Genomic DNA, 21,563 nt, shown 5'->3' with positions numbered 1-21,563 from the left:
TGACGTCACTGACTGGTGCATGTGCTCTGAAGTATTGGCATACCGTACCGTTCCTTCAGAGCCCTGTGCCGTGAATAGTGGCTCCCACGCGCAAGCGAGGGAGTGACGTCATCGCGGCTCGTCCAATCAAAGGACTGGAGCACACCGACCCAGAAGGAAGACCGGGTAAAGATGGAAGCCCTATTAGTGGTGAAAGTGCACCGCTGGAGGGCTTTGTTTTAAGGTAACTTTCACATAATGTGCTAGTATGTGATGCATACTAGCACATTATAACTTTGCCTTGCAGCTTTTAAAAAAACGCAAGCGGTTTACTACTGCTTTAAGTATGTTTATTTATTTATTAGTTTTAAACTGAGCCTTTATTATCACTTTAAGGAGTAAATCCTTACCTTACTCCTCGCTCTAGCAGGCTCCCTCAATCATTGTGACAGGTCACACTCCAGTCTCCTTAGCATACCATATAGAGTTTATATCCCTATATTGTGAATGATAACGTTGAGACTGGTGGAGCAGAACGCTGGATCTAGCCAAAGTGAGAAATCAGGTAAGTGATAGAGCCCTTTTATGAAACCCTCTAGACATAACAAGGGGTCCCACTGCAAGGGTGGATTTTGTAATTTTCCTGGAGTTGTACGTTATAGCATGTACATGTTAATGTAAATGTTGGATTTTTCCTTGTATTGGTAGAAAACATGTCAGCGTACCAAGTTATTTAGCTATTATTGTTGATCAGCAATCCAAAACTTCTGAGCTTCTTCATGTGACCCAAAACCTAGGAAACTTAAATGAAATGACATCCACAGGCATTATGTGGATTTCATGTCATTTGGGACTGTAGAGATTATAATGTTTTCAGACCCTACCTGGAAGATTTTCATTGAGATAACTGCACCCACATACCCATCAATTTAAAACTGTATAAGCAATTACTTTTATTTAAATTTAGAATTTTATTTGCTATACACTTCTAACCGAAAAAAAAAAATGTGAAAGAATAATATAGTTCTCTTATATTTACCAATGTTTTCTCCTTTATAGGAACTTTCCTCTCTAGGAGCAGGCAGCTCAGTGGAGTTAGATGTAGTTATCGGTGGAAGGACTTCAGTCGTCCTGTAGTACTCAGGAATAAAGTTGTGTATAGACGATGGGAAGGAATCAGTCAGTAGATTGGAGGATGAGGTGGTCTGTGGTAATTGCAAGTTACTAATGCTCATCCTAGAAAACAAGAAGAAAAATACATTAGAAATATGTAGACTATCCCCTAGAGGGAGCTCTCAGTGTTTCAGTTCAACTATTCTGTCTCTCTCCTAACAACTGTTGAGATAAGATATCAGCCACACAGGAAATGCATTGTTTTCAAAGGGTTGACTGACTTTTTTTGACTTATTAAACATCTTCAAATTATTTTTTATCTATTTGATATCCATACATATCCACACATTTTCATTGCAATATAGAGTAAGCTGAAACATTATTTTAGAAGCTAGATGCATTTTAGTGAGATTTATTTCTGATTGTGATTCGTTAACTTTGGTAATCATTTTTGTTTTTCTTTCTCCTTCAGTGCGTTTTTTGAGGTTTTTAAAAGGATACAGAATACAATCTCTTTAAAATATATGAGTAAGACTGATATGAGTTGATCCTACTTTGATATCTTACTTGTAGCCTTGAAGGAGTCTCAAAGTCCCCCGAAATAAGTCGGCCTGTTTCTATTATTTTATTAAATTGAGAAAAAAAAAATCAATTTTGGAGTATCCTAATTACATGCTTTTTTGTTGTTCTTATACATCAACATACAAATGAATGTTATGAAGGCTCTCCAATTTTTGAGATTGCCTAATTTCCTGCAAGCGGTCTGAATTCTGTATGAAAAATATCAAAATGACTCAGCATCTTGATAAAACTATTTTTTACATACAATCCACCAGAAACACCATAAAAAAGAGATTCCAATTACACAGAATGGTTATACTGTACATACATTATATATATATATATAGATATATATATATATATATATAGATATATATATATATATATATATATATATATATATATATATATATATCTATATATATATATATATACACAGGGCTTTTTTTCAGGGGGAACGTGGAGGAATGCAGTCCCGGCACCTCCAGCACTAAATTTATGTAATGCCAAGGGGTGCTGGGGATGTGCTGGAGGGTCTATTGATGATTTCCTCTGGGGGATCTATATTCTGTAGCGTCGGTTGTTGCTGAGAGGAATCTTCTGTTGAGAGAGATATCTATTGTTGCTGGCTGTTGGAGGGTCTATTAATGTTGGCTGCTGGGAAATCTGTTGTTGCTGGTGGGGGTCTATTGTTGCTGGGGTAGATTTTTGTTGCAGGGGCATTGTGTGAGGGAACTATTGTTGCTGGGGTATCTATTGTTGCTGGCTGCAGGGGATCTATTTTGCTGCTAACAAATTCTACACAAATTACTTAGCGCCACAGAATGATACTTGGTTCTGTTTTCTCTAAAAGGGGCGGTACTGGAAGGTGGGTAAGGGGTGGAACCAAGGGACGGTGCACGGAGGTGGGTAGGGGGCGGAGAAAAGGGGTGACTTAGAAGGGGGGGAGTTCCTGCACCTATTGTCTGAGAAAAAAAAAGCTGTGTGTGTGTGTATATATATATATATATATATATATATATATATATACATACATACACACACACATACATTATATATATATATATATATATATATATATATATACACACATATATATATAAATATATATATATATATATATATATATATACACATACCATACATATTTATTATATATTTAATCATATATATTTGATTTTTTTTATTTAACAGTGTATTCACCTTTTTATTTGGGTATTTATTAATTATGTTAAGGACAAAAAAAGGTTTTATTTTAGGAAAACAACTATTAAGTATTTCATATGATTATTTTATATCTAATAACTTATTTTCAAATAACAAGCTTGAGGCATAGAACCATTTTTTTCAGTCTGATGGTGGATTTACTGTTATGTTTTCAATAACCTGAGTAGCCTTTGTAATGGAGAGACCAAAATAGAAGAAAAGATCAGATTACACACACAGCTGAGAAGAAGGACATACTCCTCTCTATCTTCTAAAGAAGAGGTGACCCATGTGGATTCTCAATTAGACAGAAGCGGGGAACATGCATGCATTCTGTGCCCAAGCAAAGGTAGACATGTTGAGATAAAGCATTTCTGGTTTGAGCTAAAAGTTGGATTTATCGTGTGACCTTGGTTATCAAACTTTACTTACTGGTGTTCCTCTTCCTCCAGCATAGACTTCAGAGCATCCAGTTCACTCCGTAGAGACACGTTGCTTTCCTGGAAAGTATTCAGATCCTTCATCTTGGCTAGGAGAAGATCCTGTAGCTCCTGATGAGAAAGAAACACCATGGTTTGTCGGCAGGGCCGCTGATAGAAATCATGGGGCCCTGAACAGCCTACCTGACAGGGCCCCCTTCAGCCCCACTCTCAAACCCACCCCTGGCCCCGCCTTCTGCCTTAAGATTCAACTTAAAAGGCAAAGATAGGTGGGAAGGGGTTAATGATGCAAAGAGGTGCCCATGTCTTACTTTGTAAACTTACAATATGTTTATTTATATGCATTATATTAAAGTATGCAGCAAAGTCAGTATAACTGGCAGAAGATGCGGCGGGGGGGGGGGGGGGTGAGGAGGGGTCCTGTGTAAGTTCACCTTACAGACTTTTCTACAGACTTTTGGTAAAGGTGAACTTACACTTTAATATTAGGGAAAACGTAGAGAAAGAATAAAAAAAGATGCTGCAAAAATAACAAACACAGAGTCCCCATTTCATATCAGAGTCCCCTCCATCACATCAGAGCCCCCCAATCACATTAGAGTCCCCTCCATCACATCAGACTCCCCTCCATCACATTAGAGCCCCCTCCATCACATAAAAAGTCCCCTCCATCAGATCAGAGCCCCCTCCATCACATCAGAGTCCCCTCCATCACATCAGAGTCCCCTCCATCACATCAGACCCCCCTCCATCACATCAGAGTACCTCTCAAGGTGTTAGGATCGTTTATATTATAAAACTTTTCTGACTGTCTGTGAGTCTGTGTTGTGTCTGTGCTGGCAGACCAGATGTAGTGTCAGTGTGCCTGTTCTAATCTGTTCCCATATGAGAGAACTTACCTCAGAAGCTCCTGTCCCGTGCTGCTAATCCTCTGAGCCGGAAATTCAGACTCATCTCCTCCAGCCAATGAGAGCAGCGAAGGGGTGTGGTCTGGGGTCTGGGGAGAAGGCAAACTAGAAGCTCTGGACTGGATTACAGAGCTCAGCTGGGGTCCTGGGAGACACAAGGCGGATCGGACCTGGATTCTGTAGCCAGGATTTTGTGATTGAAAAATCCAGCGTGTACAATGAGAGCAAGCTGAAGCTAAATACAGGGTCGCTATGGCGACTCCTGCACCCCTTTATGCTATGCCGGTGGTAATAATACAACACCCCCTAAGCTAGTAGGGGCGGCTGAGCAGGGAGTGTAAATTAGAAAACTGTTTTGTTTTCCTCCTCTGAACTGTCTTTGAAGCTGCACAGGCCCCCCCCCCCCCCGCTGGCCGGGCCAGGTACAACAGGGCTGGTTGTACTGGCTTATCAGCGGCCCTGTTTGTCAGACAACATGATAAAGCAAGGGGCGGGTTTGTGCAAATGAAGGCCAGGGCTGCCAACAGTAGAAGGGCCTCAGTATGGTACATAGTTAAGCAATAACGTGCTAATAATTGTAGTGCTGCTCCACACAAAAAGGGAAGTATATATAGTACCGCTGGTACTCAGGAATGGGGTGCTGGCAAAAAATATCACCATCCAGTAGTGTAGAGTATATTTGAAAAAACTGCTGCTCGACCCTATCCAGTTCTCTGGTTAACATGTATAAGCTGGCCTCAGCCTTGCACCACTGCACATGCCATGTCCTCTAAGAGAGGACATGGCGTGTGCAGTGTGCTACATGGTTAAGCAAGCCATATACATATCAGTTTGTCAGAAGAATAAAAAGAATTCCAAAAAGAACAATTATTTAAATGATATAACACTTATCTGCTAAATTCATTAATTCATTTGTGATTGTGTCCGTGACCCAAACTTTTGATACTTAGGCATTATGATACAAAAACCTCTCTCTTCATATATTAAAATTAATCTGGATCCCCTCATCAATAAATTGCGGAATACACTAAAGACATGGGCCTTTCTCCCTCTGACATTACTGGGCAGAATAAATATTTTTAAAATGATTTTTTTGCTGCGCTTCCTCTACATTCTCAATAACTCCCCGGTATATATCCCTAAAAGCACCTGGCACTCCCTAATCTACAGATCTATTATGTGGCCTCTCAATTAGCGCACACCCATTGGTGGTTTTACCCGGAATCTAATAATGCGCCACAGCCTTAGAAGCAGCCATCCTCACTTCATATGAATCCCTACAGAACCTAATTCATCGTTAATCCACCACAGGTAGGGTAGGCACTAGTATTTTATCTATGACACTGCGGATATTTCGGCTTTCAAAATGAGTGCCCTCCAGTTCTCATACCATATACTCACCCAATGCCCCATTGTGGGGCAACCCATGTCTATGGGAGTTTTTCTGTAAAACGGACGGCTGGTTTTGGTTCAAACGTGGGGTGAAACAGATCTATTTCTAGATAATACCTTTCGATCCTTTGAAGATTTTCGTAGAGACTTTGGTCTCCCTTCCACAGCTTATTTCACTATATGTAGATACGCCATGCCGCTGTGGCACAGTTTGGACTCCGTAATGAAGATATCCTACCTTCCCCTTTAGAACGTCTATTGACTGATCCATCTCACACAAAACTGGTGTCTACATACTACAGGTCTTTCCTTCATTCCACAACTATTAGGACTCAAACCACCAAGAACCGATGGTGCTCTGATATACCAGAGTTGACGGAGGATATTTGGCTGGAGGTTCTTCCTCTCCAGGTATCTTCTGTCATTTCTTCTCGAGATAAAGTTATGCAAACTAAGCTATTGTATAGGGTCTACTATACTCCCTGTTTACTTCAAGGTTTGCATAGACTACCCTCCTCAATTTGTGCTAGTCATACGGCTGTCATACGGCTGATGGCACATTCTTACATATGATGTGGGAATGTCCACCAATTTGTAAATTTTGGTCAGAAGTCCCTGCTTTTATTAGTTCGCTAACCCAAATACCTAATATTTGTAATCCTTTGAGGTTTACTGGGATATATAGATGATGAAGGTTTATCTCAAATTGTACAAATCTTTTTACGCATAGTCTTATTTTATGCAAAGAAAACCATAACTATGCACTGGAAGTCCCAATCTTCACCTATGATAACTTTTTGGCTTACCATTATTAACCAAGCACTCCCACTGTACAAATTGACATATGAGGCTAGAGGATGCCCATGCAAATTCGCTAAAATTTGGGTATTTATGGGTCAAGTCGGAGCGTACTATACCACCTATTCCTTAAAACATAGGATAGGAATGTAAATTTGGATCATACCTTTTCTTGTGGTTTTTCCTTTGATACCAAATATTAGGAATCCACATGTTCGTTTCATGCTTCTTCAATTTAAAATATGGATGTAAAACTGACGTCAACATTGAATTCTATATGTAAACTGGACTTGTTATAAATGCAATTTATTGATGATTGAGCTCTGTTGGCTCCAATCTTAGTGTATAGGTATATGTGTATGTGTTGTTGTGTAAAATAAATACAAAATTACACCTTTAAAAAGAAAAAAACACTAGCAACACGTACATGTGGCGTACCACATGCAAATAAATGAACATAACTTATGTACAAAGACAAGTGGCATTTCACACAAGGATAGATAAATATAAGACATTATGTACAGTTAAAGTGTGACGTACCACATGCAAATAAGAGAGGGGAATGCAATGAACAATAACCTTACATCCTAACTATCTATTAGTCACACAATAGGAGATAAAAGATTAGCATTATTATACAAATTAAAGACATTGTCTGTCCTTAGCCAAGGAAGACGCGAGAGGGGTGCAGGAACACCTGAAGGAGAAAAAAACAGGCAATATAAAAATACAACCTACTATTCTAACATTACCAGTGCAGTATGTACATGAATGAACTTTTATTTACTCTCAGCAGAGAGCAACAAAAATGGTGCAAAATAAACCCAGTGATATATCTTACTCTACATATATACTTCTATCATCTACTACACCTAGACGTATGTACAGTTGAAAACGGGCCAAACTCCCTCGAGAATGACACCTGTTTTCCATAGCAATTCTAGCATATCTAAAAAAATTAAAAATTCACTTAGCAACCTATATTGAACCATGTTGAACTAGGACTTATGACTCACTACGAATGGCACGATCACGCGATCTAGTGGTCAGTAAAGGAGAGAGCAGTCCACATATAACATTTTAGTCCATGAAATCCATGGTGCAGGTAAAGCCTTGCCCCTTTGCCACAGCACAGCCTACCTAACTAACTAAACATCCCATTGTCCTTGGAGCCCCAAAGTCCAAAAGGCATTTTCCTGGCTGTGCAGAAGCTTGGTCGACAACTTTCCAGCAAGTTCCCTTCTTCACAGGGACAAACTCTGGAATGGTATGCATGGCTACTTTCAACAGCACTTTTAGCCATACAACATGCAAGGGACTGTAATCATAAAGAACCTTCCCTCTTCTGGAACAACAAAGTCCCTTTGCACTTTGGACAGATCTCAGCCTGTCCTTAACCCAGCCGGAGACTGAGATCACTTTTCCGCACATATGAAGAACAGAACATGCTGATAATCCAGGGCAGCAGATCAGCATATCTCTTTGCAGAGTGAGGCATACTGGCAATTCCAGGGCACAGGCCAGTATGTTTTTTTCATTTTTATTTTAGGGCACTCCCTGCAACTGCTGGTATTAGGAACACAGTCCAGCAGTGACAGCACAAGCAGGAATGTCCCCACATGAAAAATTTTCAACTGTAGAGGAACTGACACAGACAAACTGAGCATAGCTCAGGGTTCCTTTCTGATTGGATTCAACATCTTTTCCATTTCGTTACCAATAATAACGAGGGTCAGGCAATTGAATAGGCTTTCCGGTTGAGCCAATAGTGGTGATATAATGTTGCACATCCTCCTGGTTGGGCCATCGGATGACAACATGGTCTGAGTAAATGTGGCGACCGTAGTCCCAAGTTTTTAGAATACTGGTGTACTTTCCAACAGGTCTAGGTGACAGCTTCTTTAAGTCGCAGTGGATAGGAATTTTCAAATACTCCCGAATAGCAACATCAACCCACTGCGCCCGCTTACATTGAATTTCAACTTCCAAACTTTCAGGCACATAAGGGTATAGGTATCCATATTCCTCGGCTACTTTCCACATAACAACTCTTTGCAATTTTGATAGTCTCTGTAAATATTAGAAAGTTTCTTTAATTTAATATCTAATATTCATCAATTAACAAATATTAACAAATGAATGAATGGATTAGATCTTTACAGAGTAATTGAGTCGAATATATATATATATATATAAATATATATATATATATATTAGTCCATATATATATATATATATATATCTTTGTTAAGGAAAAAGTGAAATTATATAGACTCTTATATTTGTAAAAGTATACATATTGTTATAAGCTTCATATTTCTATGGAGAGCCAACATGTGTTAGTAATTATCTTGAGCTGGGTTCTCACCTTCCCCCATCACATGAGAAGAAAGGTTTTTATATATATATATATATATATATATATATATATATATATATATATATATATATATATATAGTATTTGATTTTATGTTAAAGGAAACTTATATTGTATACGTTTAATGGTTTCATTATTCATTATTGTTATTTTTACATTCTACATTTTGATATTGTTCTTGTCATATTTTGATATTTTTTATTATTAAATCAATTTTTTAGTTTTTATACAAGAACTGAACGGACTTTTCTCATCAATATGAATTATTGAATCGATCAATATTAATACCATAAAAACAATATTTTAACAGTGGCAAGCCTTAGCCATTTTAATTTTGTTTGAATATTGAACATTTTTTAATTATTTCTCCTTCCGCTTGAAGAGAGGGAAGAGAGGGAAGATAAGCAAGACAAGCATTGATTATGCAGTCAAGCTTCCAGAAGAAATAGAAACAGCAAATGAACTTTCGACATCATCGAATGAACCTGGAATCATAGAATCGTCAAAATTGGTGAGACATTTGCGCACTTTGCAAGAAAACTTGCAAAATGATGTAATTTCCCGCCAAGAGAGGGAACGCGTGTAACATGAAGGAAGTCTGTTCTAAATTGGTAAGTAATTCATTTCATTGATGAATTATCTAGTGAGAGTAAATTCGAATTAAAAAATCTGTCAAAATTTGTTAAAGATGATGAATTATGGTGTGATATTATATATATATATATATATATATATATATATATATATATATATATATATATATATATATAATATTCATTGAAAACCCAGTGTTCTTATTAATATCCTAATCAAGAAATATTGTAGTATAAAGAACTTATCCTAAAATCTTAACTAAAATACTGAAACTTTTACATCTTAAGCAATGTGAAACCTTTCTTCTCATGTGATGGGGGAAGGTGAGAACCCAGCTCAAGACAATTACTAACACATGTTGACTCTCCATAGAAATATGAAGCTTATAACAGTATGTATACTTTTACAAGTATGAGAGTCTATAAAATTTCACTTTTTCCAACTAAGATATAAATATATAAATTCAACTTAATTATTCTGTAAAGATCTAAACCATTCATCAGTTAATATTTGTTAATTGATGAAAATTAGATATTAAATTAAAGAAACTTTCTAACAGTAAAGTTTTAGGTTCCCCACATCCGGGTAGGTCTTGTGTATTTGGTGCACATTTAACCCGATGTCATGGCAATAATGACATGCTTTCGGGATATCTTAGTGCACTCTAGCCCCAAAGCTTTAGGGGTATTAAGCCCGGTGTGCCCACCACTCTTACTCCAAAGAGCTTGCAAGGCAGATGGCAGATGGTGATGCAGCAAATGGCAATTCATGTTTAGTACTGGAGGCTTTACCAGCAGAGGGAACTTCCTCCTCCACATGCTCACATGGTTGTTCAGCATCGCTGCAAGACCACCTTTCGGGCCAAAACATGGTGTCTGCAGTGGCGTACCAAGGGGGGTGGGGCCTTTCTACTCTGGGTGCCACACATTGTGGGGTGTCAGCCTGGGGCCCCCCTCCGCGAGTGAAGTGGTGACAGCGGGGCGACAGGCAGAGGCAGCAGCAGCGGCGCTGTGACATCCAGGGCAGGGAGAGGTGAGCTGTGACAGGGTGCGGGGGTGCCCGCGTGTGGACCGTAGCCGGGTTACTGACACCCAGGGCCAGCCGCTGGATTTACTCTGCACCACACAGCAGGGGTGAGAGACAGTGAGCGGAGCTGGAGTGAGGACAGCAACTCCTGGACTTGCTCTAGGTACATCCCTGGGTGTCTGAAAACAGTTCAGATATCCGATCAGACAAAATATCAGAATCTGATTCAGTAGAACATTCTTGGGCCGGGAGCAGGTTGTGTTTCACACTGGTAGCAACAGGCTGTCCAAACACTACTCCCTTGGTGGCCTCAGATTTCACAGTCCCCACTGGCACACTGCCCTCACTCACATCAGGCTTACCAGGGTCAGTTGTCTTCTCCCCAAGAGGTTCCATCATCAGGGCATGTAGGTGGGCCTGACCGCGGCCCTGGGAGATAACTGGGATATCTGACTTCGGAGCAGCTACAATAGTTGAAGGAGCAGTCAGTTCAGTAAGCCGAGCGACGGAAACACGGTTCTCAGGCGCTTCCTGAGCCAAAATGGCGACATTCTTGTCCTGTAGTGTCCATGGGGGTAGGGCTGGTGAAACTACCTCTAGAAGTGATTCTCTGCAGTGCCCGCAGATAATCCAGGGCTGAACGTTTGTAGCTGGGCCGGAACACTTGGCACATAGCAGCCCGATCGCTTCATAGCCACCCGCAGTGTAGAGCGCGAGGCTGCCCTTCGATACATAACGCACTCCAGTATCAGTAATGACAGTCTTCAAGCCAACTAAGGCCAGGGCTGATGCCTGGAACATGCATTTCCCAGTCCGCCATATCCTCCTCTGAGTAGCAGTGTCGCAATACGTGTATCAGCAATGGCGGTGCGCACGGCAACGTCTCCTTCTCCTCCTCTGCAGAGCAATGGCTCCTCTCCCTGCCAAAGGATTGGTTTACATGTTCTTCAGTAACTTCAGCGCCCACCTCTTTTCTCCAGCAGTGTGCCAAAACTATCATGGAGTCTGCCTTAACCCCTGAAGCACTGGCGTAAAGTAACAAAAGACCAGGCTGACACTCTCCCAAGAGCAAAAAGACACTTAGATTTTTCCCCACACAGTTCACAATGATAATAACACAGTCTCTGAGGAATAAAGATGTTACTTACCACTCTCCCACTGAGCCAGACAAAATCTTGGTGTAGTTTCAGTCTGTTGTCAGGGGCTACCAAAGTAAAAATGACGTTGAGCCCCATTTTGGGCACCAAAATGTAGCGGTCTCCCTGACTTTCAAATGGTGACCCCCAGAGCCAGGGAGAACTGACGTTCCTCCTCAGGGTGCAGGTTACTAGGCATAGTGGGTGTAGTGCAAGGTGGAAAGATTAGGCGCCAGTCACTTTTTGTAAAAATGAACAAAGAGAGTTTTATTTCTCTTAACAGGAACGGTGGGGAGAGAGGACTTAGGGCACAGGACACCCTTAGGCAAATGCAACAGCAATTAAGACAAATTCCACAGACAAAAACAGAAATAGGCAGACAGCAATACAGAAAGAGGGCCTTTAAGCTGAATGCAGCAATCTGTATCTGATAGCTCCTATGGCAACAACTTCTCTCACAGTATCCTACTGTAGATCTTCCAGTTTAACTCACAGTAACCCACTGTAGATCTTCCAGCTTAACTCACAGTATCCCACTGTAGATCCATAAGCTCAGCTCCACGTCTTTCACTAGAGTTCTTAGACTCTCAGCTACCTGCTGGATTCCTGAGCTTCACCCACAGCTAACCGCTGTATTTTATCTTCAAGCTTTACTGACAGCTACCCACCGTACTCCTTCAAGCTTTCACACAGCTACCCGCTGCCCTCCTGGATGAGTCTCCACTGAAGCTTTCCCACTACTTCACTGTCCCCGGCTAGTGAAGCGTCTGCTCTGGTACTACTTCAGAACTCCATCCCTTCCAAACTTGCCTCCAGTAACAAGAGTGGTCATCTCTTTGTGGCAACTGCTTCTCCTTTACCTCCGGAAATGGTCAGGCTCCCCTCGGGCTGAGCCTCTAACACACATGGTTCCGCCCCAAGCTTCGGGCTTAACCTTGGCTGCTCCTCTTTTGTGCAACCCTGAACTGCTGGATAGGCCTTAAGTGCACCTAGCAGCCAGCATGCCTCCTGGATAGGCCTCCAGCTTCAGGCCTAGCAACCAGGAGCTTCTCAACACACCCCCATCCAGGCCGCAGCCTTGGGCGGGAGGAACCCCGATCCGATCACCTGACTCTTTCCAAATAAGTAGCCTCATCTCAGCATACACAGCGGTCAAAGAAACGCCTGCTGATTGGCTGGGACAACCTAGTTACCCATTACCCGAAGTTATGGTAATCCATCATTCTAATGCCAAAAGCAACAGTGCCACCTATTGACAGAAGAGAGAGACTAACCCAAATTCAGACTTCAGGACAGGAATCAGTGGATCACCCTACCTATTAGCCAGGCTAGTTACCACCTAGCACAACTAGATTTATTAGCAGCCCTGCTTAGGACAAGGGTGATATATATATATATATATATATATATATATATATATCCAACTTAGAAATTGGATGAAAAGGTTTAGCACCGGGAAACACTTTTTGAAAGCTAACAAGTGCATTTACAGGTATACACAACTATATAGATCAGACCAAAATAAGGGACAAATGAGGAGGAAAGAGAGACAGAGGGACTTTGTTCCAAATCAGGGACTGTCCCTCAAAATCAGGGACAGTTGGGAGCTATGTGTGTATATATATATATATATATATATATATATATATATATATATATATATATTACAGTTATTAGTAACATATGTGATCTTTGCAGCAATGAGTAATACATTTTCACTTTTGCTCCACTAGCGCTTTATGTTGGTTATCCCGCCTTTCCCTTCTTCTTGCTGATTGTAATGATGGGCATTCAAGGACTCCGCTTTGAGGCCTCTAATTAAATCTCAGACAATTTCTTTTCAAGTCCAGTGTGTGGAGGACGCATCATGTGACTCTGAACATGAACTGGATCTCCTCCAATATGGGCTATATTCACGCAAGACAATTAGACCCTGCTTGGTGAATTCTCCATGACTAGGGGCCCTCTTAGAGGAAAAATAAGTGGGGTGATTTAGTAGCAGGAAACCACAACTAGCATGCAATTAGGGCTTGCTGCAAAGCAGTCTCTCTTTTTCGACACTGCCCAAAAAAATTGTAGAATACAAAATAACCTGCACCCAAAACAGCAACAAATCAAAAAAAAGTCAGAGCACATGAAACAAAGAAGGAGTCGTGTGTGGATACATATGTACAGAATCGTAATTGTGCAGAAACAAACCTATTTCCTTAAGAATTAGCCTATTCATGTTAAAGCCCAATTGATCTTTTAGTTTAAATCATCTTATTATGTTCCACGTGCATCAAACAAGAGGTGTGCACAGTCTTATGCCCCGTACACACGGTCGGATTTTCCGATGGAAAATGTCCGATCGGAGCGTGTTGTCGGAAATTCCGACCGTGTGTGGGCTCCATCGGACATTTTCCATCGGATTTTCCGACACACAAAGTTGGAGAGCAGGAGATAAAATTTTCCGACAACAAAATCCGTTGTCGGAAATTCCGATCGTGTGTACACAAATCCGACGGACAAAGTGCCACGCATGCTCAGAATAAATAAAGAGATGAAAGCTATTGGCCACTGCCCCGTTTATAGTCCCGACGTACGTGTTTTACGTCACCGCGTTTAGAACGATCGGATTTTCCGACAACTTTGTGTGACCGTGTGTATGCAAGACAAGTTTGAGCCAACGTCCGTTGGAAAAAATTGTAGGATTTTGTTGTCGGAATGTCCGAACAAAGTCCGACCGTGTGTACGGGGCATATTAGTCCATGTTCTTTAGAAAGCTGACTAGAAAAGCCTGTCCCCTGCCAGCATGCTGCAGAAAAGAACCCCTGCTCCCTGTTTGGAAGCAGTGGTCTCTCTGCAGAGGTCTGATAAACCTCTGCTGGGTCTGCTGATTAGAGCGTCCCGAGGTACGTGTTTTACGTCACCGCGTTCAGGACGATCGGATTTTCTGACAACTTTGTGTGACCGTGTGTATGCAAGACAAGTTTGAGCCAACATCCATGGATTTTGTTGTCGGAATGTCCGATCAATGTCCGACCGTGTGTACAGGGCATAAGGCTTTATGTACTCGCGACGTTGTTTAACCTCTCCTGAAAAGATTTAACTTGACAGCTAGAAACCAGCGTCTAAAAACGTCTGTTTAGCTGCGTTTAATTGCGTTTGCATCTAGAAGCATTTGTAAGGGTTTACAAGCTGTTACAGGCATTTGGCATTTCAAATGCCTCTGAACATCCGTCTGAACTCATATTTTTGCGTTCCAAAAAAGGCTTCTAAACTCAACTGCCTAAAAACGACTATAAAGGACCCTGTGTACATATATTGATAAGATAACATAGAGGAGAGTTCAGGGGCAGCTGAAAAAAAATGCCCAACTGCTACTAAACTTCCGTTTACCAGCAGCAGTGTACATGAGGCCTAACTCTGACTCAGCAGGGCATGTGTCAAACCTCTACAGAGAGACCACTGATTCCACAAAGAGAGCCAGGGGCTTTACAAGATGCTGGCTAGGAACAGGCTTTTCTATTCAGGATGCGGCTGATTTTAAAAGAATGCAAGCTGTTGACTTTAAAAACATTTTGTTTTGATGCATCTGGAATGTATAAAAACTGAAAATTCAATTGCGCTTAATAGTCAAATCACACTTTTGCGCTGCGGTGATATGCCCATTACTGCAGTTCACATTAATGCATGTCATGTGTGTGCTTCTCGGTACCATTCATTTTGATTGGCACACCAATGCACTACAACTGTCAGCAACGCAGCTTTGATACTCTTGTGTTGCAGAACATCACAATGCATGGTGCTCCATGGTGTGCTGCATCAAAAAAAAATGCTGCATGTCCATTTTTTTGGCCGTTCTGGTGTGTTGACAACTCATTCATTGGAATAGGCTACATAACATGATTTGCAATATAACGTGTGCACGCTACTACAATACATTGGAAAGGACAGGTCTGAATGGACCTTTAGTCTTTTTTATAGGTTTTAAAAAAAGGCTACAGTTCACAGCTAAATGCATTGGAATTACGGGCAGAATCCTGCAAATCTGCCCATAATTCCAGAATTGTGGCAAAACGCATGACCCACTTGCAGTGCTATTATTTCTTAATGGCACCTGAAATGCGATGCAATTTTGCAGCAATTGTCACGCGACAAAACTTACAAAAACTGTGGTAAACCTGCATTGCCAAACAAGCCTAGCTCAAAACCCAGAACCTCCATCTTCACAAATGTGGATAGACCTGGTCAACCAAGAGTATGTATAAAATTACCTATACTTAGTGCTTTTTTTCAGCGGGAACGCGGGGGAACACAGTTCCGGCACCCCCAGCACTGAATGTATGTAATGGCAAGGGGTGCTAGGGTGTGCTGGAGGGTCTATTGATGCTGGCTGCTGGGAGATCTATTGTTGCTGGCAGGGTCTTTTGTTGCTGGGGTTGATCTACTGTTTCTTGGGGGTTTATTGTTGTGGGGGTTCTATTGTTCTTGGGGGCGAATCTAATGTTGCTGGCTCCAGGGGATCCATTTTACTGCCTTTTTTGTTATCATTAACAAATTCCATATACATACCTTAACACCACAAAATTATACTTGGTTCTGTATTTTCTAAAAGGGGCAGTATTGGGCAGTAGGTAGGAGGGTAGAACCAAGGGACAGTGCTCAGAGGTGGGTAGAGGGCGGAGAAAAGGGGTGACTTAAAAGGGGGAAGTACCTGCACCTTTTCACTGGGAAAAAAAGCCCTACCTATACTGCTAGAGGTTGTACAAACAATTTTTATAAAATATGGTCAGAATGGACCTCTAAGGTCTCTGGAGAGATTGATGTTTAATGACACTGAGGTATACCCCTATGTAGGCACAGAGGTACAGTTGTGTGCCCCATGTCCTGTCCTCCTTAATGTCATGTTGCTATATCCTTGGAGTGGAGGGATGCGCTTTGATAAACTGATTTATTCACCAGCTGTTATGTCCTGTTTTGTTGGATATTGTTATTTTCTGGTAATCAATCTTGCCTATCTGGGTACACTGCACTGTTCGTATGTCTATATTTTTATTTGCTGACATTGCATATTGAACGATAGATACCCTTTCTTGTGGAATATTGTTGATGCCTGTGTGAAAGCTAATAAAATACCTTTAAAAAAAAAAACACGCCTGGCTTAGTGACTAAATTTGGTACATGCGCTTCTTTGACATGGGAATGCATGCAAATTGTACAAAAAAAATCTCAAGCAGGAGCATCCACTCCTGCTACATGAAGTGTGAATGTGGCTTTTAGGGTGGATTTACACTATAGAGCTGGTAAATTGCAGACCAGCTGCAGCAATACACAGCTCTGGCCGGTCTGCATTGCATGATTCAGCGCATCACACAGCTCCCCCTTTTTTTTTTGAACAAGCTTTATGTGAAGTGTACAAAACGTACATGTTATTCACTGCAACGTCAGGCAGCACATTGCGCTGCACTGCCCGCCATTGCAATGTAATTTGGCCAAGTGCACTGCAATAAAATGCAATATGTCTGCATTTTATTGCAGCACACTGCTGCATAGTGATAGGCTGCGTTGCAGTGTCAATGGGACACATAGGAAACAATGGTTTCCTGTTTGTCCCTGCGATGACAGATGTTTTACAATGTGGTAAGACGTCTGTTACTGAATAAAGTGTGAATTGGCCTTTAATGTCATTATGATAGACCCCTGCATACCTTCATTTTGTACAATGGAAGGTAACGGTTTAAAATACTTTAAAATAATCACATAATAACTATCATTACCATATGATAATAAAGCATAACGCTGCGTTGTGTTTTGCTGCACTGAAATTGCAGAGAGATAAAATAAAACAACGTGTACCAAGCTGAATGCAGCCGCGACGCTCTCTGTTCTGCAGTATCAAACTGCACTGCGGTACAGCTCTGCTTTTCACCAGATTAACTAGGGCAGTTGCTGTAGAATTCCACAAGAAGACGGAAGCTTTATTAATTTAATGTGTTTCTAATTTCAAGAGCAAAAATGTTATATTTTGCAGCTCACCAGTCTATAGATGTAATGGCTGCATTAGTTTTGTTTCATTATGTGTTTTTTCCTTTATGTTCACCTGGTGATCTTGCCAGTAACACACTTCCTGTCCTAGGGTGACAACGCTCACCCACTGTACTGTATTTATGGAGTTCCCTGCCCATGGCAGGGCTTTAATGATGTGAACCTTCTGATTGACAGCTATCAGGTACGGTTGGGAAAATAATTATTTGATCCCCTGCAGATTCTGTAAGTTTGCCCACTTACAAAGAAATTATCAGTCTGTAATAATTGTTATCATAGGTGTATTTTAAATGATAGAGACAGAATATCAACCAAAAATCCAGAAAAAACACATAATACAGATGTTATAAATTGAGTTGTAGTTCAGTGAGTAAAATAATTATTTGATCCCCCACCAACCAACAATAATTCTGGCTCCCACAGACTGGCTACAGTATGTGCTCATGTGGTACACAGATTAGTCCTGTTAATTTAAAGAGGATGTCCAGCCCCACCCCCACAAAAAATTAAAAGTCAGCAGCTACAAATACTGCAGCTGCTGACTTTTAATATATGGACACTTACCTGTCCAGGGCGCCCGCGATGTCGGCACCCCTGCCATTCTTCGGATTGGCTGTCGGGTGCAGCCGCTGCCATTCCTGTTAAGGGAACCCAGCAGTGAAGCCTTTCGGCTTAACAGCTGGTTCCCTACAGCACATGCGTGAAGCACACTGCACTTTCTAATTGATCTGGCGGCGGAGAAAGGAGGAGGGGGGCCAACCTCCGGGAGATGGGGTCGCCTTAAAAAAACGGTACCCGCCCCCCCCCTTGAAAGGTGCCAGATGTGGCACTGGAGGAGGGGGGATGGATCAGCGGAAGTTCCGCTTTTAAGTGGAACTCCGCTTTAAGAAGGTGCTCCTAACGACAACTCGCTATGTGTATAAAAGACACCTGTCCACAGAATCTCTTTCTTCTATTCAAACCTTAACATCATGGGCAAGACCAAAGAGGTGTCAAAGCACATCAGGGACAAGATTGTAGACCTGCACAAGGCTAGAATGGGCTACACGACCATCAGCAAGAAGCTTGGTGAGAAGGAGACAAATGTTGGAGTGATTATTTGCAAATGGAATAAAAGCAAAATAATCAATCGCCTTCGGTCTGGAGCTCCATGCAAGATTTTACCTCATGGGATAAGGATAATCATCAGAAAAGTGAGGATCAGCCCAGAACTACACAGGAGGAGCTTGTGAATTATCTCAAGGCAGTTGGGACCACAGTCACCAAACAAACCATTGGTAACACAATACACTGCCATGGATTGAAATCCTGCAGCACCCGCAAGGTCCCCCTCTTTAAGAAAGCACATGTACAGGCCCATCTGAAGTTTGCCAATGAACATCTAAAATTATTCAGAGAAGGATTGGGAGAAAGTGCTGTGGTCAGATGAGAATAAAATTGAGTGCTTTGGTATTAACTTGACTCACCGTGTTTGGAGGAAGAAAAATGCTGACAAATGTACCCTAAGAACACCATCCCTACAGTCAAACACGGAGGTGGAAACATTATGCTTTGGGGCTGTTTCTCTGCTAAAGGTACAGGCAGACTTTGCCACATTGAGGGGCCAGTGGACGGGGCCACGTATTGTAAAATCTTGGATGAGAACCTTTTTCCTTCAGCCAGAAAACTGAAGATGGGTCGTGGAAGGGTCTTCCAGCATGACAATGACCCAATATATACTGCCAAGGCAACAAAGGAGCGGCTTAGGAAGAAGCACATTAAGGTCATGGAGTGGCCTGGCCTGTCTCCAGACCTTAATCCTATAGAAAATTTATGGGGGGAGCTGAAACTTCCAGTTGCCGAGCAACAGCCAAGAAACAAATCCTCCTACATATGTTTTACATGTATATCTGCTGTCTTCTGCTTGCTATATTCTTTAGAAAGTGCACACCATGTTAGAATTTTCTCTTCCTGTTCAGCACTGGGAATGAAGTCTTGGCTACAATATAAAGCTTGCATAACAGTGTTAATATTCTGTCCCCTCAAAATAACTCAACACACAGCCATTAATATCTAAACTGCTGGCAACACAAGTGAGTACACCCCTAAGTGAAAATGTCCAAATTGGGCCCAAAGTGTCCATATTTTGTGTGGCCACCATTATTTTCCAGCACTGACTTAACACTCTTGGGCATAGAGTTCACCAGAGCTTCACGGGGTGCCATTGGAGTCCTCTTCCAGTGCTCCATGATGACATCATGGAGCTGGTGGATGTTAGAGACCTTGCGCTCCTCCACCTTCCATTTGAGGATGCCCCACAGATGCTTAATAGGGTTTAGGCCTGGAGTCATGCCTGGCTAGTCCATCACCTTTACCCTCAGCTTCTTTAGCAAGGCATTGGTCGTCTTGGAGGTGTGTTTGGGGTCATTATGTTGGAATACTGCCCTGTGGCCCAGTCTCTGAAGGGAGGGGATCATGCTCTGCTTCAGTATGTCACAGTACATTTTGGCATTCATGGTTCCTTGAATGAACTGATGTTCCCCAGTGCCGGCAGCACTCATGAAGCCCCAGACCATGACACTCCCACCACCATGCTTGACTGTAGGCAAGACACACTTGTCTTTGTACTCCTCACCTGGTTGCCGCCACACACGCTTGACACCATCTGAACTAAATAAGTTTATCTTGGTCTCATCAGTCCACAGGACATGGTTCCAGTAATCCATGTCCTTAGTCTGCTTTTCTTTAGCAAACTGTTTGTGGGCTTTCTTGTGCATCATCTTTAGAAGAGGCTTCCTTCTGGGATGACAGCCATGCAGTCTGCAGCGTATGATATGAGCACTGACAGGCTGACCCCCCACCCCTTCAACCTCTGCAGAAATGCTGGCAGCACTCATACGTCTATTTCCCAAAGACAACCTCTGAGCACGTGCACTCAACTTCTTTGGTCGAGGCCTATTCTGAGTGGAACTTGTCCTGTTAAACCGCTGTATGGTCTTGGCCATCATGGTACAGCTCAGTTTCAGGGTCTTGGCAATCTTCTTACAGTCTGGGCCATCTTTATGTAGAGCAACAATTCTTTTTTTCAGATCCTCAGAGAGTTCTTTGCCATGAAGTGCCATGTTGAACTTCCAGTGACCAGTATGAGAGAGTAAGAGCGATAACACTAAATTTAACACACCTGCTCCCCATTCACACCTGAGACCTTGTAACACTAACGAGTCACGTGACACCAGGGAGGGAAAATGGCTAATTGGGCCCAATTTGGACATTTTCACTTAGGGGTGTACTTTTGTTGCCAGTGGTTTAGACATTAATGGCTGTGTGTTGAGTTATTTTGAGAGGACAGTAAATTTACACTATTATACAAGCTGTAAACTCACTACTTTACTTTGTAGCAAAGTGTAATTTCTTCAGTTTTGTCACATGAAAGGATATAATAAAATGTTTACAAAAATGTGAAGGGTGTACTCACTTTTGTGAGATACTGTATGTGTTTAGGTCAAATTTCATGAACCAGGTTTACATCCACTTTAAGGATTTAGAGAAAATCTGTAAAGAAGAGTGGACCAAAATCCCTCCTGAGATGTGTGCAAACCTGGTAACCAACTACAAGAAACATCTTACCAACGTCTTGTCAACAAGGGTTTCTCCACCAAGTCATGATTTTCTTGGAGATCAAATACTTATTTTACTCACTGAACTGCAACTCAAATTATAACATTTGTATCATGTGTTTTTTTTTCTGGATTTTTGGTTGATATTCTGTCTCTATCATTTAATTTACACCTATGATAAAAATTATAGACCCTTCATTTCTTTGTAAGTGGGCAAACTTACAAAATCTGCAGGGGATCAAATAATTATTTTCTCCTCTGAATATTTAGAATTTGGGACAATGAGCAATGAGCAAAGTAACCATCTTTGCCATAAAGAAACCTTATTAAAAAAATTATATTACCAGTAGACATGTGCAATTGATTTAGTTCCGAATTCTTTTCTTAATGAATTTTCACAAATTCG

The 21,563-nt window shown here is 41.5% G+C and overlaps 1 protein-coding gene across 3 annotated transcripts in view; it reads right to left on the bottom strand.

Moving 5' to 3' along the window:
* Positions 1–21,563, bottom strand: part of LMNTD1 (lamin tail domain containing 1) — a 246,028-nt gene that overhangs the window by 54,351 nt on the left and 170,114 nt on the right. For all 3 annotated transcript variants that reach the window (XM_073621760.1, XM_073621758.1, XM_073621759.1), the window contains 2 exons: positions 3,292–3,410; positions 1,019–1,215 (listed from right to left, as the gene is read on the bottom strand). In XM_073621760.1, the coding sequence (XP_073477861.1) occupies positions 1,019–1,215; positions 3,292–3,410 (316 nt within the window). The remainder of the gene's footprint in view (positions 1–1,018; positions 1,216–3,291; positions 3,411–21,563) is intronic.

Source organism: Aquarana catesbeiana, linkage group LG03 (assembly GCF_042186555.1).
Source record: "Aquarana catesbeiana isolate 2022-GZ linkage group LG03, ASM4218655v1, whole genome shotgun sequence".
NCBI classification, from domain to species: Eukaryota; Metazoa; Chordata; class Amphibia; order Anura; family Ranidae; genus Aquarana; species Aquarana catesbeiana.
The sequence above is the reverse complement of the archived record's forward strand: the minus strand, read 5'-3'. Positions and strand labels throughout refer to the sequence as shown.